Source organism: Lissotriton helveticus, chromosome 6 (assembly GCF_964261635.1).
Source record: "Lissotriton helveticus chromosome 6, aLisHel1.1, whole genome shotgun sequence".
Taxonomy (NCBI): Eukaryota; Metazoa; Chordata; class Amphibia; order Caudata; family Salamandridae; genus Lissotriton; species Lissotriton helveticus.
In genome coordinates this window covers 950323991-950342267 of record NC_136067.1, presented here as the reverse complement: position 1 = coordinate 950342267, position 18277 = coordinate 950323991, and the positions used below count along the sequence as shown (strand labels likewise).

Sequence of the window (18277 nt, the reverse complement as noted above, 5' to 3'; positions counted from 1 at the left end):
AACAGGGAAAGCTAAGGCGCCTGCTCAACAAGGGTGGTTTGATCACAACTGTTCAGCAGCCAATCAAAAACTAAAAGCAGCCCTTAATTGCAAACCAGTGGATAGGGCCATGGTGGCCCTGCTAAGGAAAAGATATAAAATAGCCCTGGACACAAGAAGACGAGAGATTAGGGAAGCCGCCTGGGAAGACCTAACCTCAGTTGATGTGCTCAGGAATAGTGCCAAATTCTGGGCCGTCGTTAATAAACCTTTTTTTCAGGACTCCTGTAATGACCTTTTAGATTGTGGCATCCAGGAACAGGCGTGGTGCTCGCATTTTAAGTCAGTCTATGAAGGGGAAAATAGTGGGGAGGGGAATATAGTGACCCCTCTCTTAAATCCCTATACTTTAAAGGTATCTGAGCTAGAGGTAGCAGAGGCGATCGGGAAGATGACCAGTAATAAGGCTCCAGGTCCCGATGGTGTCCCTGCTGATCTCTTTAAATCAGATGTTAAGACCTGGGCTAGGATTTTAGTCAACGTTTTTAATAGGGTTTGTATGGCAGGTATCCCGGACACCTGGTCCAAATCTGTCATCGTATCCATTTTTAAGAAAGGAAATAGGGGGGACCCAAGTTGTTACCGCCCCATTTCCCTTATCGACGCCGCAGTAAAGGTGCTAGGACGCGTCGTCCTTGGCAAATTAACATCTTGGCTGGAGGACACAGAAACACTCATGTCTACAATATGGGTTCAGGAAAGGTCGCGGCACAGTAGACCAGTGCATCAACCTTTACCTGTTAATAGGGAAATACACCATTGCAAAACGAGGTACCCTGTAATTAGCATTTATGGTCCTTTCCTCGGCTTTTGACCGAGTGAATAGGTCCAAGCTTTGGGATTTGCTTCTCAAGTTAGGATCTGACAAAAACATAGTGTATTTCCTAGCTGACCTACATAGGGACCTTTTAGCCACAGTTAGATACGACCGTTTGGGAAATAGCACAGGCAAGATTGCGATCATTAATGGTGTTAGGCAGGGCTGTATCTTGGCCCCCTTACTTTTTACACTTTACATTAATGAATTAGGGGGTCGTCCTAACTGATGCATGTAAAGACTTACCAAGGGCCGGTAAATTTCCCATTCCGGCACTATTGTATGCCGATGACGCTGCTTTAATAGCACGAGCAGCTGTGGGGTTGCAATGTCTTTTAAATTCATTTTCTAGTTTTATGAAGGGACTGAATCTGAGCGTTAATTTTCCTAAATATCATGTAATGATTGTGGGGAGTAAACCAAAAAAAATCAAGACCATGACTTGCGAAGAACATGTTTTGTCCAGGGTGACAAGATTTCCCTACCTGGGGGTAGTTTTTGATGATAACTACCTAGCTACCCCAGCTGGCTGCCAAACGGAATGCCTTTGCCAGATCAATTCTGGCAGTACGGGATTTTGCTCGCAAAATTGGGTGTGAAGCCTATGAAGGCGGTGTTGAAAATCTATGATGCTAAATGCACTGCTTTAGCGATGTATGGAGCTGACTTGTGGGGGCTAAAAAATGTAAAGGTTTTACAGGTGATGGAGGACAAATTTTTGAAATCTTTGTTATGTGTCCCACAGTCCACCCCGGGTTATATTGCTCATCAAGAGTGTGGGGTGGATTACCTGGAGGATCGCATTGCTTTAGCTCCGCTTTTGAAGTGGATCTCAATATGGCTGAACCCTGAATTAGAGCTGAATCATGAAATATTGAGGGATTGCCTATCTTTGGACCATGCTCATTCTATTCCCTGGCTGAACTATATTCAAAAATTGGCAGTAAAATTGGGCCGACCGGAACTGTATCATTCCCCGCATAATCTGTTGAAAGGGGACATTAAATGGGCAAAAGACACATATAAACAGTTGGTATCTCTGGATAGAGAAGAAAAAGAACTATGCAAACCAACCGTTAGGGCCCACCAAATGCTAACCACCACTGATGGCATAGAACCTTATTTGAGTCTTGTTAACAATATGAATCATCGTTTTTTATTGACTAAATTTAGATTGAATAAATTCCACCTTCTCCTCACTGATCGTACAGGATGGACTAAAGATTCGGAGCTGGAGATTTGTTCTTGTGATGGTTTCTCACTTAAAGACACTATGCATTTCATCTTTTTTTGTAAACATCTGTGTCAAATTCGCAAAAAATGTATTATTCCCCTTATCAAGGACAAGGGCTTTAGACAAGTTAAGCCTGCCCTTTAATATTTACAGTTGTTGTCTACAACATGGGAGAGATCTTCAATGTAGCAAAATTTTTAACAATTGCCTTAAGACTGAAGAGGAAAATTAATTGGATATATTGTACATAGTGGTATATATAGGTCCGAGGACTCAGCATCTTGTTTAATCTTTTTTTTAAATTAGGCTTTCTGCCGGTTTTTATCTTTTTAATTATAATATTTATAATGTACATTTTATCTGCATATGAATTTGTTGTGATAAGGTATGTAATCTAACCTACCTTTTTCAATTAAGGTCTTGACTTTGATGAATTTTGTAGTACACTTTTATAGTTATTGCAATGAACCGAATAAAGTATTTTTGACTGACTGACTGTGTCCTTCTTGTGACAAGAAAATGGCTCTGGCAGATCCACACTCGGTGTGCATTTTGTGCCTTCCATCTTCACACAATCCTGACCAGTGCCACTATTGTCAGAAGTTCTCCAAACGGACCTTGCGTGATAGAGAACAAATCAAACTCCATGCTATGCTGGAAAAAGATCAGAGACATCAGGTGGGTGGCCATGGAGGCCCCAGTACATCATCTACCAGCAAGCAAGGCCAAAAACGGCGACTCTCCACTTCTCCCGACCCCAGGAAGAGGACAGGGAGAAGAGATTCACCGTCAAAGTCACCATCAAAGAGACCCAGACACTCTTCAAGAACACCACCGCATCGTCGAGAGTCTCCGCCGCATCCAAGTAAGTCGGCGTCGAGGCGCCACACTTCGGGCGCGAAGTCTGTGGCTGCTGACAAGACCAAGTCTCCATCGACGTCGAGGCTTCCGTCGACATCGAGACACTCTCCGCCACCCTCCAGGGGGTCGGCGTCGAGAGGACTGACTGCTATCACATCGCCGCCGGCTGGCGTGCCGCCGTCTAGAGGATCGTCAAGATCCCATCATTTGACGTCGAGGAGATCGACGTCGACCCGGCATCAGGAAAGGTCGCCGTCGACACGACGTCGTGGACGATCGCCATTAAGATCACCAACTCGACGCCGAAGATCGCCGTTGAGATCACCAACTCGACGTCAAAGATCGCTGTCGAGATCACCAACTCAATGCCGAAGATCGCCGTCGAAAGCACGTTCGACGTTGAGACCATCTAGACCTCGTTCAATGCCAATGGTAATTCAGACTTCGTAGATGTCGAGAGGGGAGGTCCCAGGGATTGTGGTGTCACCGAGGCGATCGGACCCTGGGTCCAGAGTATCATCAGGGGACTGGTCATCATCTCTTGGGTTACATACTGTGGAGATCTCTCCAGAAGTCTCACCCAGTTCTCCGAAGGGAAAAGCCTGCAGTGTGTCGACTCGCCATCCACAGGGGGCTGTCTCTAGCGGTTGCAGTAGTCCAGCCTCAGATTACTCCCGCATGTACTCTCGCCATCGGGTCCCAGGACAAGTACTCCAGCCAGATCGTCGAAGTCTCCTCCTCGGAGGCCAAGATCTCCTGCCAAGCCAAGATCTCCTGCCAGGTCAAGAACACCTCCCAGGACAAGATCGCCTTCTAGACATCTGTCTAGATCTAGGGGCGGCACAGCCGTCATCGTGAATGGCCCCATAAGAGAACGCATACAAGATCTCCGACATGGTCTTCGTCTACGAGATCTACAGTCAGGGACTATTCTCCGACCTTCTCCTCCACACCACCTTCACAGGTGTCACCCATAGATGACATCTCTACGTTCACTGATGTACTGGGTAGGGGGGCAAGAAAACTGAACATTTCTTTCCATACCCCAGTGGTTCCACCATAAATCATCTTCGATACCCTGCACCATCGATCTGCTCCTAGAACTTTGCTACCTTTGGTGCCTGGATTCCTGGAACCTGCAATGGGCACTTTTCTTACTCCTGTGACGGTGGGTTCGGTACCTTCCAGAATCGCATAAAAGTACAAGGCTCCAGCGGAGGATCCATTGTTCCTCAGGTCGGATCCACCAGCTGATTCCGTTATCGTGGCGGCAGCCATGAAATCCTATTCTGCTTCCACCTCATCCTCGGCACCCCCGGAAAAGGATAGTAAGCAGATGGATTTGTATGAAAGGAGGATGTGTAGCACTTCGGCGTCATTCATGAAGGTTGCCAGTGTCTCCGCTCTTTTCGGACGTTACAATAGATTCCTCTGGGACTCTCTCACTCGTTTCACAGAGAAGCTTCCCAAAGAAGACCGGCAGGACTTCTCCGAGATTCTTCAGGAGGGTGGACTTGTCGCCGACCAAATAATCAGTACTGCAGCGGATGCTTCTGACATCGCAGCGCATGGTTACTCCCACGGGGGAAACAACCATTACATCGCAACTTTTACAACGCACTACCATTACAACGAAACTTTTACAACGCAAAAACCATTACAACGCAGGTATTTACAACGCAGGTATTTACAACGCAGGTGCTATTACAACGCATACCATTACAACGTAAGTACTGGTAAGTATATAATTATATTTAAAATGTTATATGTTTGTTTTTTAAATGGGGTATTTTTGGGTTAAGGGTCAGTTTTGGGTTTTAGGGTAAAGGGGCATTTTTAGGGTTCAGGGTGAGATTTGGGTTTTTGGGTAAAGGGGTATTTTTAGGGTTCAGGGTCAGTTTTCAGTTTTTGGGTAAAGGGGTATTTTTAGGGTTCAGGGTCAGTTTTTGGGTAAAGGGGTATTTTTTGGGTTCAGGGTCAGTTTTCAGTTTTTGGGTAAAGGGGTATTTTTAGGGTTCAGGGTCAGTTTTCAGTTTTTGGGTAAAGGGGTATTTTTAGGGTTCAGGGTCAGTTTTCAGTTTTTGGGTAAAGGGGCATTTTTAGGGTTCAGGGTCAGTTTTGGGTTTTTGGGTAAAGGGGTATTTTTAGGGTTCAGGGTCAGTTTTCAGTTTTTGGGTAAAGGGGCATTTTTAGGGTTCAGGGTCAGTTTTGGGTTTTTGGGTAAAGGGGCATTTTTAGGGTTCAGGGTCAGTTTTGGGTTTTTGGGTAAAGGGGTATTTTTAGGGTTCAGGGTCAGTTTTGGGTTTTTGGGTAAAGGGGTATTTTTAGGGTTCAGGGTCAGTTTTGGGTTTTTGGGTAAAGGGGTATTTTTAGGGTTCAGAGTCAGTTTTGGGTTTTTGGGTAAAAGGGTACAAGGTAAAAAATAAAGTAAAATTAAATTTTAATTAAATTAAATTAAATTAAATTAATTAAATTAGAATTATTTACATTTGTAATTTAAATTATATACTTACCTATACTTACGTTGTAATGGCATGCGTTGTAATAGCCCCTGCGTTGTAAATACCTGCGTTGTAATGCCATGCGTTGTAATGGCACCTGCGATGTAAAAGTTGCGTTGTGATGGCATGCGTTGTAAATGCATGCGTTATAACGTCATACATCCATTAAACATTCCTTTCAATGGAACATCTCTGTTTGGGTCTCACGCCGACGACGAGATGACTAAAATGAAGGCGGAGATGGACACGGTTAAAGCTGTGGGATTGGAGAAACGCAAAGAGTTCAAAAAGCGCTTCCGTCAAGGCGACAAATGATTGTTCCAACAGAGGGTTCAAACCCCTCAGTGGTCATTGCAAACAAAGCAGCGGTCTCAATTTCAGCAGAGACGCCCTGGTAGAGGCAGAGGAAATAACAACAAACAACAGTCCACCTCAAAACAGCCTCCAAAGCCTTGAGTCGTTGCTTCCTCCTCAACTGTTCGCCACTCCGGTGGGAGGGAGTGTAGCTGGCCACCTGGAAGAGTGGAAATCCATAACAAAGGACAAGTGGGCGCTGAGTATTGTGCAGCAGGTTACTTGCTGAGGTTCAAGTCACCTCCTCCGCAAGTGTTCCCTCAACTCAGGTACTTTTCTCGTCTTCAAAGTCAGCTGGTGAAGGACGAAGTCTCTACCCTCCTCATGAAGAAAGCCATAGAGGAGGTCCCTCCCGTTTGAAGGAATCAAGGAGTATACTCCTGATACTTTCTAGTCCAAAAACGAGGAGTGGGCAAAGAGTACAGACCTAATTTCGCATGCTAGCCCTGCACCAGATTTTTCCACACCTTCACCAGGGAAACTGGATGTGTGCCATCGACATGCAGGACACATACTTTCACATACCTGTCTCAGTAAAGCACCGGAAATTCCTCAGGTTTCAAAAAGACCGTCACCACGACCAGTATCGAGTGCTTCCGTTTGGCCTCAAATCCGCCCCACAGACATTCTCCAAGTGCATGGCGGTGGTGGCTGCCTTCCTTCGCAGGCTGAAAATCTTTGTCTATTCCTATTTAGACGATTGGCTTCTGAAAAGCTCCACGCCAGTCCTGCTTCAGAAACATCTAACATACTGTCTCAGTCTGATGCATTCCTTGGGGTTGCAGGTCAACTACAAGAAGTCAGTACTGAACCCCACCCAGCGAATACACTACCTGGGCGCCTCCTTGGACTCCGCAAAGGCAAGCGCGTGTCCTTCGGAGGAGAGGTTGTCATCAATGCTCCTGAAGTGCCGCATCCAGCTAGACACTCAAAGCCCCACAGCCAGACAAGTGTCTTCTCTTCTGGAATCGATGGCCTCTTGCATCTACATCATGCTCAATGCACACCTTCACATGAGGCCTCTGCAGTAGGCCCTAGAGGACCAATGGTCTCAGAGATCAGGACACTGGGAGGATCAGGTCTCTCTCAACCAAAGCGCCAGAGACTCCATCAGATGGTGGATGAAAAGCTCTCATCTTCTGCGGGGAGTCCCGTTCCATTAAACGCCTCCATCACAGACAGTGGTCATGGATGCCTTGATGCATGGCTGGGGTGCTGATATGGGCCAGCTCCAAGTTCAGGGTCTCTGGTCCGAAGTGGAAAGAGGCTACCACATCAATTTTCTGGAGGCCGGGCTGTCTACCTGGCACTCAAGTCCCTCTACCCGTCTCTAAGCACTAGCCACATTCAAGTTCAGACAGACAACACAGCAACAATGTTCTATCTGAACAAGCAGGGAGGCACAAGGTAACGAGTTGTGTCTCTGGAAGCCCAAGCCATCTGGCACTGACTTCTGGCGAGGGGCCTCTCCATCATGGCAGTTCACTTGCCAGGAATCCTAAATGTTCAGGCGGACGGCCTAAGCAGAGACTTCGTAGAAGCCCACGACTGGGTGCTCAACGAAGAGGTCAGGCAAGAGGTGTTTCAGCAAGGGGGAGTACCAGACATAGATTTGTTCGCAGGCGCGGCAAACGCAAAATGCCCCGTCTTCGCGTCCAGATATCCCCAACAAGGATCATGGGGAAATGTTCTTTTGATCAGCTGGTCTCAGACATTGCTCTACGCCTTTCCTTCCCTGCCTCTGATCCCGGCGGTGATACAGAAGTTCTACAGGACCAACACCAGGATGATCCTGATAGCGCCGGAGTGGCCACGACAGTGGTGGTACCCGGATCTCCTCCAGCTGTCGGAAGTCCCTCACAGGAGACTGCCATGCCGCCCAGACTTGCTGACCAATGACGGGGGGAAGGTGTTTCACCCCAACCTCCCTCCCCTTCGCTTGACGGCATGGCTCCTGAGGTCATCCAATATGGCCACCTAGACCTTTCACCTAATTGCATGAACATTCTTAAAGAGGCTAAGAGGCCCTCTACGAGGCAGTCTTATGCTTTCAGATGGATAAGATTTTACATTTGGTGCCTAAAGAATTCTCTTGATCCTATCCACGGTCAAGGGCAGGTGAAGAGCAGGTGATTCTACCCTATTTGTTACATTTGGCAAGGTCAGGCCTGAAGTACCCCTCCATCAGGGTTCACTTGGCGGCTATCACAGCCTAAAGGAAGTCGCCATCTCAGACATCATTCTTCCTTATGCCTGTGGTTAAAGATTTCCTAAAAGGGCTTAAGAAAGCGTTTCCACCAGTGAGATCCCCCTCTCCTCCCTGGAAACTCAACATTGTACTTACAAAATTGATGGGTTCTCCATTCGAGCCTATCCATAAGGCGTCTTTGCAGCACCTGACCTGGAAAGCTGCCTTTTTAGTAGCTATCACCTCTGCCCGTAGGGTAAGCGAGATCCAGGCCCTATGTTGCAAGAACCTTACACTGTTTTTCATGCCAATAGAGTGGTTCTGAGGACGCACCCAGGCTTCTTGCCTAAGGTGGTCTAGGACTTCCACATTAATCAGACCATTACTCTGCCTACTTTCTTTCCTCAACCAACCACTCCCCCAGAGAGATCTCCACACTCTCTTGATCTCCGGAGGGTTCTGAAGTTCTACCTGGCTAAGACTCTTCCCCTTGGGAAATCAGACGGGCTTTTTGTTAATTATGGGTCAACTAATACCGGTCTGTCAGCCTCAAAGAGATCTATCTCATGATGGATCGTTTCCTGTATAGCGCTGTCTTACCAATTAGCTAACAAAGCGTTACAGTGAAAACCTCATGCACACTCTACTAGAGGGAAAGCTTCTACTACAGCTCTCCTTCGTAACATTCCAATCTCTGAGATTTGTAAGGCCGCTACATGGCGTACTGTACATACCTTTACTCGACATTATTGCCTTGATTCAGATGCACAGGCCGATGCACAAGTGGGGCAGGCCTCTTTAAGGAATCTGTTTGCATAATTGCATTTTAAATAAGATGTTAATTCTTGTTTTTTGCTGTATACTTGTTTTCTCGTCTGTGGGACTTTGGGTATGGGCTTGCTAATCTATTCATAGATTATGACTATTGATGAGTATCCCCTGGATGAGAAGGTTTAGTTACTTACCTGTAATCCTATTTCTCATCCAGGGGTATACTCATCAAAGTCATAAGCTCCCACCCGCCTCCCCGGACGAGCATTACTGCACAGTTATTGTATGATGATTGCGGATTTACTCAGGTGCTTCGCCACCTCCAAAAAGAACTGACCTAACTGCCACCTGTGGTGCATCATGGGAGCAGGTGGTCTCCTGCAGGACTTTAAGGCACGGTATCCCTACTCTAATGCCTTAAAGGCAAGGTGTCAGTTTTCCTTTGTTTCTTTATACTCTGCTGCAGCCTACTGGCAAATGCCTGCAATTACAGGTTTCTCTATGCCAATAAAGAAAGCATTGTTGTATGACAAATGTTTACTGCTCTCTTTCTTCCTTAGGGGTTGGGAGAGCATGGATGCTACTATACAAACCTATGTAATTTTCAGCATTCTGACCATTATAGAAATATTTTAGGCTGCATGTATATATGTTTTCACATATGCATATATAGTTATACTAGCAGCCCGTCCCGACGTTGCCCGGGAGCAATTAGGCTTCAGGGCCCGCCCCCGCTTTTGTAACCTGCAGACGTCACTTTTTCCTCCTGTAATTTACTTTGCTTCAGGGCCCCCGCTCGCCCCACTTTTGTAACCTGCACACAGCATCTAAAACCCCTCTGGCTACACGTCACTTTTTCCTTTTTTTCCTCCTGTAATGCACCGTTTGTGTGACATTTGCTAGTGCACCGTTTGCCTCCTGTTTGTTGGCCTCAGGCTTCCCCGACCGCCGCCGGCCCGTCCCCCGCCCGGCCCGTCCCGTCTCCCGCCTGCCCCGACCCCTGCCTGCGCCTACATGAGTGCCCTTACCTCCGCTGGCGCTGCTCCCGCCTGTCCGCTCGCACCACCGCTCCTCCCCTGCTCCATGTCTGCCGCTTCTCCTCCGCCGCCGGTCCTCTGCTACTGACGTCACCGCTCTTCCCCCGCGCCATGTCTGCCGCTCCTCGGACGCCGCTCCTCCCCGTGCTCCTAACGTGACCCCGCACGTCGCGGCCGGCGCTACTTTTGAGGGACTACTTTTTTTTTTTCAATCTAAAATTTTAAATAACGTTTATTGTTTTAATTTATGTAGCCTATAAACATCTACACACCATGCCGATTTCAACGGTGTATCGGGTGTGTAGATTGGCGCAGTGGTTCCCGAGTTTACCCGCCTCAAAGTCTGAAAGTTTCTGCTTTATTATAGTAGTATAGATATATATATTTTCTATATGCTCCGGGATCCCGCACATGGGCGGGGATTATTCATAGATTATGACTTTGAGTATACCCCTGGATGAGAACTAGGATTACAGGTAAGTAACTAATCCTTATTTCACTGGTCACTCTCCTTTGGTCCTGCAGCACCAGCCCAGGACTCTGCACTCCTTTATGGCCCCTTCTGCTTTCTCCACTGGGCACTTTTACTCCTCCCTGCATGGATCCCCCCTGCTCTTCTCCTCATCCCCGTTGCTCTCACCTGGTACCCCATGGTCTCTCTCCATGACCTTCCTCACTATCCTCCTGATCCTGCTGCACTCACCCATGGGACCTCCACTTTCACATGGACTCTGTTGCACTGCTCTCTGGGCCCTTTGCTCTCACCTGGCCCTTGCTACGCACCCCTCTCCGGCACTCTCCACAGGGACCAGCACTCTCCCCCTGGCCTTGCAGTTACTATCCCTCGGACTTGCGGCACTCTCCACCGGCACCCTTTCCTCTCAGCAGGGTATTGTTCCCTAAGCTCCAGTGGGCCCACTCTGCTTTGCATGGTTTCTAAGTACCCATAAATTAGGCTCAGGTTTTCGAATCTGCAGCCAGAAATGCTTAGTGAAAAACCTCAAACATGTGGTTTAATCTGATGTTTCTTTACAGCTTGTTCTGTGCCCAAGAGACCAGCAGTTGGAATACCGACTGCTGATACATGGCTGAGTATGACGTGTTGTAGTTTTCATAGGAGACTGAGCGCTGTGCCTCAGTTTAGAGGCTACAGCCTGCAGCTGTACTCTTTCGGCCCAATGACTCTACGTTCTTTACACAGCCAACACACTGGGGGCATGACTGTATATACGCATTGTACTATTTTAAACAAAAAGGAGCATGCCCGTCACAGTCATAGAGAAGAGAACACTCGTGACTTTGCCTCCAGGCGTGCATGGGAGTTCAGTTCACTAGCTCGGCCCTCGAGTCCCACCCCTGGGATTCCTGAGCCAATCTAGGCACTGCTCCCATGTTGTAAACAGCATGAGAACAGTGTAACGATTAGCTGGGTCAGGGGCAGCCCCCAAGTCAGAGACTTGGGGACTGTAGATGTAATCCCCCTCCCCCCGCGCTCCTGGCATTGCAGGTAGGCAAGGGTTCAAGTGCGCATATTGGGCTGATCGTAGCAAGGCACCTATCCAACCCGACATGCGCACTTCACCCCAAGGAGGCCCAGAGCTGTGTCCCATCACATCAACCATTCAAGCTCCAGCCCCTCCCACGTCCAACCACAGCTGCCTTAAACCATGCACACAGAACTTCCTCTATAGGTCACACTATACATGTACATTCTCCAAGCCGTGAACATTAGGCAAGGGTGCCACAAACTGGACAAGCGCTACTTAGCGCTTCAGAGTCATACTAATGATACTTGTCAGCATGCTCAAAGTTATCAACCTTACACTTTTAACTGTCACTGCCAAGCCTGTGTATAGCGCAACAACTGTAGTGTCATAACAGAGGAAGCCCTCCAGCCCTCATTCATGAACCCAACGCTTCCTATGTATGTCATTCAATTCATACAGACATGGTGTCACTAATCTGACAGAAAGTGCACATCACTTAGTAGTAGGAATGTCCTATGGAAAAGATACAGCACATTATCAAACTCCAAGAAGTGGTAATAATTTTGTAAATCACACACAGAAATACAGTAATGGCAGTTAAATATGCGGCTGTAAAAGCGATTGAACAAATCAAACATGCTTACCTGTAGGCCCATGCCTTCAACTGCTGCTTTTGAGGCTCAAAATGTCAGAGAATTATTGGCATCTTACTTAAAGGAAACAGCCTCTGAGGCTCCACCAGTCTGTGAAGCCCAAGCATTCAGCCTCTCCAGCATCCTCTTATGGCACCAGGGTAACATGATGCAGAAGAGTGCTGCGACCCACTAGCATACAGCCTCATCCTGCCAGAGCACTGAAGGCATTTTGAATAAAACTATATGAAACTGTAATAATCCTAAATGATGATCAGTCTTTCTAAATGCGCACTTGATCAGAGTGTATTCAAGGGAGAATAACTGCTTAGCTGTGACATGATCTGGGGATTCGAGTTTTTGGTCCTGGTGATTGTGGATGCTCACGTTGCAATCAAGTAGAGTGTTTTGTGAAACTAACTTCCTGTATGTTCTGTTTCTTGTAGATCGAATTACCAATGACTTCAGAATTTGTAAGTATTATTTAAGCATATTAATATGTCTAGCGAAGGATGCTGAGATTTAACACACACTCCCTCTGTACACATGATGTTAAAATTCATGTACTTGCCCCCCCATTACATTGTGAATCATTAGTGTTCGAGAACTGTAATCAGAATGTGTTTGTCCACGTGGAGACTGAAAAACATTTATTTAATTGAATGTTACCTTCATAATGATCATAGTATGCATATCACCTTGACAACTTAAGACGCTGAAGGTAAAAGTACAATGTTAAACTTTTCTGTATTTCTCTGTAACATTTAGGCCAGTGACTGTGCAATGATTCACCTGAGGTCTTCCTTCCATTTAGTAATCCTTTTCAAACACTACTAGTTAAGAGCCCCTATTAAGCCATACAGTGGTAGCAGCAGCAGTACCTTAGATTTGTGTCTTTCTGTTTGTAAAAGCTAATTAACAGATGCAGATTCAAATCCACACCACTTCCTCCTCAGAAGCTGAGGAAAGAACTGTTAATCTCTCCTTTTGTGTGGGGTGGCCTTTGTTCCCTCTGCTTGGGAGGAATATAATTAACTTGGCCCAGCAGAGTGACAGAACGCCTGAGCTGAGCCAGAGAAATATGAAAATTCTTGATGACCCTTAAAATGTACATGTACGGTCTTGGGACCTGCAAATATAAAGTGGGGACACCTTTTCCATCGCAGTTTCATACATCACAGGACTTTGTCGGCCTAAGGTAAAAGAAATTGCACTCTAGGGCAGATTTTCCCCTATATATATATTAAAGTGTCCCTGCAGCAAATCACCCTGACTTTACCTATAAGTACCCACTAATATTATAAGGCCTATCCCAAGTCAATATCTAACCCTGCAGAGACCCCCTGCACCAGGCTACCTTTGTGTATTACCAGGCAGTTACCAGGCTGCGTACAACATTAGTCGCACACATGCAGCCTGCACACATGTGCACATGCTTGTGCATGTGATCACGTGCAATCAGCCAAGTGTCCTTTCCCTACCTGCGTCGAGAAAGGCAGACACTGGCAGTAAACACGTGCAGTCAATCTCCCTTGTGATTAACATGGGTGAGACACATGTAGTGACACTCACCCAAAGTAAAAGGTGCAAAACCGAGTGATCTAAAAAGCAATACATTTGGGGTATTAAATGGATAGAACCCATTTTGCAACAGGATGCCTCAGTTATTCTATTGTTGTGCAGAGGAAACTTTCCATATACTGTACATGATGCCAACTGAATATAGCTTAGTTCTCTTCCAGGGGATCCTCATCAAAATCATAAGCACTAGAATATTCCCGCCCATGCGCGTGACCCCGAAAACACAATCATATATGTGCCCCACATATATGTATCCATATATATATATATATATATATATATATATATATATATATATATATATATATATATATATATATATATATATATATAAAATAAAAAAGCAAATGCAGCCCTACACACCCTAGTGCTAAAAATTGCTGTAAGGACTCCCAATTATATCATAAAAGAATATTTTAGAAAGAGGGAAAAACAACAGCAGAACATGTTTTAAAGCTGTTTTAATGCTTAGCAGTCAGCAGAACCTCTCACATACGACTGAAAGCATATACAGCTCCCAGGGTGCATTGCAGAAAACATAGCCTAAAAAGGCTGAAAAGCTAACTCATAGCAACGTAGAGATAAACTGGCACCGTGCCTTTAAGGCAGTCATGACCCCCAGCTTCCCATCATGCCTCAGGGGTGACAGTTAGTTCAGTTGTTCTTTCCGGCTTCTTCATGAAGGATCCTGGTTACACAGCTCCACTTCTTTCTGATTTTAGTCAGAAATAATCTTCACTTTTTTGGAAATTTTTTACTTACTTCGACGTCTGTCATCTTTTGAAGTAAGGTTCTGTATTTTTTTGACAGTTTTGGGCAGTTTTTCCTCTCAAAATGCCATCTCTTTTTGACCCCTGCCCTTCTTGTGGAAAAAAGGCCAGGTCAGACTCTCATGAGGTCTGTATTCTTTGTTTGCCTAAGGACCATGTCCCCAAGTCTTGTCCTAATTGCCAGACCCTGTCCAAAAGGACTTTAATGGACAGAGAAAGGATCTGTCTTTATGGGCTAGCAGAAAAGTCTTCCAGAGGCAGGTCACCTGTGAGGAAGGGCTCCAAGAGGGCGAGATCTCCATCCACAAGCAAGGTCTCTCGCTCTTCTGCTTCAGCGTCGGGCTCGGCGCTGAAAAATCTACCACCAGTGGGTCATTTGTACAAGAAAAGACCATTATGGCGGGCCGTTGAGAAGACCTAGTCATTCAGGTACGTCGTCGATGTCGAAGAAGAGTGATCCTCCGACGACGTCAACCCGCCGACGATCGGCGTCGAGGAGCAGAAGCCCTCCACCATCGTCAACTCGGCATCGAGGAGTAACAGCCCTCTGCCGTCGTCAACCTGGCGACGATCGGCGTCGAGGAGCCGAAGTCCCCCACCGTCGTCAGCTCGACGTTCGGCATCGAGGGCAGGTACCCCTCCGTCGTCGTCAGTCCATCGACGATCGATGTCGAAGAGCGGGAGTCCTCCGCTGTCGTCAACCTGGCGACGATCGGCGTGAAGAATCCAAACCCCTCCGCCGTCGTCTCGACGACGATTGGTGTCGAGGATTAGCAGCCCTCTGCCGTCATCTCGGCGACGATCGGCGTCGAGGAAGAAAAGCCCTCTGCCTTCATCAACACGCGACAATCGGCGTCGAGGAGCAGAGGCCCTTTGTCTTCATCTGCACAACGACGTTCGGCGTCGAGGAGCAGAACCCCTCCGCCATCGGCGGCTCATCGACGTTCGACGTTGAGAGGAAGGGATGTTCAGGCGTCGTCTGCATGGGACTCGACGTCGAGGAACAGAGAAACGTCGCCGAGACCGGTTCTAACAACAGACTAGACATCGACATCGAGAAGAAGGTCCATGTCTTCATCGAGAGGCGCACGCCCGACCTCAAGACCCACTTCAGTGAGGTCTGGAGAAGAATCGGTGGTTCTAGTGACAGAATCAGCATCACTTGTACAAAAAAGAGATTGCCAACCTCACATTTCTTTTCTCCTCACAATTGAGGAAAACAAACCAAAATTACTGTATAGTTTGTTCGGTATATCCACTTCATACCTTTTTAATTTTTATTTCATTATTTTTAGGTATTTCTTGTTTGAAAAAAACACAAAACATTAACACATTTGACACTTTCTACATAAATACAAATACATCAAAATTCAACACTATTCAACAATACATATATATACACAATACATTTCACAAAGACTTTTATCAACAATAAATTAGTTTTCACAAAATGCTCTATGGTTAAATTTTTACCCAACGGACAAAGTCAACACGAAAACATTTCTCATTCAATAAACAGCAACTTAATGCATTTAAAACACAGTTCCCATCGCAAAAGAAGAAGGTCACCTACTTGGTCTTTCTCTTCCACTCGATCCTCGAAGAGGGACTATTCTCCCACTCTATCGGACAGCCCTTTGTCGAGAGTGTCACCAATAGATGACATTAACACTTATCATGATGTGCTTCAGAGAGGGGCTCAGAAGCTGAACATCGAGATGTCTACCCCTCAGGTGGCAACAACAGTTATCTTTGAGACTTTGCATCAGAGAGCACCTTCTCGTCCGTTGCTTCCCCTGGTTCTTGGTCTTCTGGAGCCCGTGATGGATATTTTCCTCATGCCAGCTGCGATTAAGGCTACACCGGCTAGGATTCAAAAGAAATACAAGCCGGCCGTAACAGATCCTGTGACTCTGTAATAATTGCGGCAGCGAGGAAAACTCATGCTGTGACTGCGTCTTCATCAGTCCCGCCCGATAAAGAAAGTAGGTCCCAGGACTCTTGGGGACGTAAGGTTTGCGGGTCTGCAGAATCATCGCTCAAGGTCTCCAGTGCAGCTGCCTTATTAGGTCGCTATGACAGGGCCTTATTGGACTCCTTGGACCGCTTCAAAGAGAAGTTGCCAAAAGAGGATCAAAAGGACTTTGAGGAGGTCATCAAGGAAGGGTGGCTTGTTGCCAACCAAGTGATCAGCACAGCAGCGGATGGTGCTACACTGTCGGCGCACTCATATGCCCATGGGATTTGCGCCAGGAGATCCTCCTGGTTGAGACTAATAGCTCTCAAGCCAGATGCTCAGCAGAGGATCCTGAATCTCCCTTTTTCGGGCTCCTCTCTGGTTGGCACCAATACAGATGAGGAAAAGGGTAGGATGAAGGCAGAGCTCGATACCCTCAAAGCCGTTGGATTGGAGAAGAAGAAAGAGTTTAAGCGACGGTACAGACACAACCAACGCAAGGGCTACCAAAAGAGGGTTCAAACCCCTCAATGTTCCCAGAGCAAAAGCCAAGGCAAGTCGCAGTATCAAGGCCGTAAATCCAACAGAGGTAGAGGATGTCACCAGCAGCAGTCCTCTAACATGGCCAGGTGGGAGGAAGTGCTTCACATCATCTAGAAGAGTGATGCAGCATAACAAAAGATCGTTGGGTGCTCAGTATACTGCGCAATAGATACGCACTACGTTTTCGTGTGCCTACAAAGGACATTCCTCCGAAAAGATCTTGTCCTCACCAGTTAAAATTGCTTTGGCAGGGGAGAAGCTACGCTGGCAACCAAGATGGCCACTTAGGCTCCCGGCTCCGCCGACCTCCGTATCCTGCCAGAAGATCCTGTCGATAATCCTGATTTAACGCCCGACCCCGTGTAGATGAACCGCTGCTCACTCCGACGGTGCAATTCCGAAGATTTAATTCGCTTGGGTGACGGAGCTGCGTCGAGTGGCAGTTTGCGGCCTAATCCAGCAGGAGAGCCGGGGCCTCGAATTTTGCTCTGCCCATGTCGTAGTTGAACAACATCGGCCTTGGGAGCCAGTCAGGGTCCGGTCCACCGTAGTGGAGGTTTTTTCTTTGCCCGATCTCGACGGCGCTCATTTTGCCTGATCAACATTGAGGGAGGAGTGACGTGGCACAACAGTAACCGGGGGTGGAGGTCCCTGACCCGCGGACCCGATGTGACTCGGCCGGGATTCGGTGGGTCGGGGTCTTCGCTCGCGCTTCATATTGTTGCCGCAGAATCTGGTCAGCCCCCTCCGACGCCGTCCGTTCCGCTCCTGTCTGTTCCCCCAGGGAAGCCGGCTCCTCGGGGGCAGTGAACATGATCGTTGTTGAGCGTGGAGGGATGGATCGGACGGAGAGTGAGCCGTCGCTAAAGACCATAATGGCAGCCATCGGGGCATTTCATACACATGTGGATGCCCTGCTTCACACAATGACTGGCTTATTGGCTATGGAGTACGTGGAACCGGACCCTGCTACATAACAGGTATTATCACAAGCTGCGATTTCGACTACGACCATCTTGATTCTGGACGAGGACCCTGTGTGACAAGAGGAGCAGCAGCCCTTGGTTGGTCTTTGGAAAATCCCGAACCCAGTGTTTTGAACGTATCGACCTGCTTACCATCATTGCTAACTTTGGGAAAACCGATTTGCGTCCCCTCCCCGGAGAATCCTTTGGGTGACTATCACTGGACTTCTGTTTCATCCTCTCCCTCTTTAGTGACTTTACGATCTTGGAGAAAACTACATTGGGTCTATCCATCCGTGAGGGAGTGTTCCTACGCTGCTGACGTTCTTGGCCACTTGCTGACTTTGAATTGTCTTGTATTGCATTTATTCAGACTCTTTTTTTCGCTTTGATTCTCCTGCTGAAGTGAACGGAGGGGTTCACACAAAGGTTCGGAGGGGCCAGGGTTGAGAATGATCGACTGTTGTTGGTATTACGGCCCTAATGGATGTGGAATTCATGGCTGTTTGTCTCGCGGAAGGTTGGGCGGTGCGTCACGGC

General features: G+C 47.2%; 1 protein-coding gene across 4 annotated transcripts in view; it reads left to right on the top strand.

Annotated features, from left to right (window-relative positions):
* Positions 1-18277, top strand: part of LGALS8 (galectin 8) — a 426674-nt gene that overhangs the window by 312305 nt on the left and 96092 nt on the right. For all 4 annotated transcript variants that reach the window (XM_078648605.1, XM_078648607.1, XM_078648604.1 and 1 more), the window contains one exon: positions 12368-12394. In XM_078648605.1, the coding sequence (XP_078504731.1) occupies positions 12368-12394 (27 nt within the window). The remainder of the gene's footprint in view (positions 1-12367; positions 12395-18277) is intronic.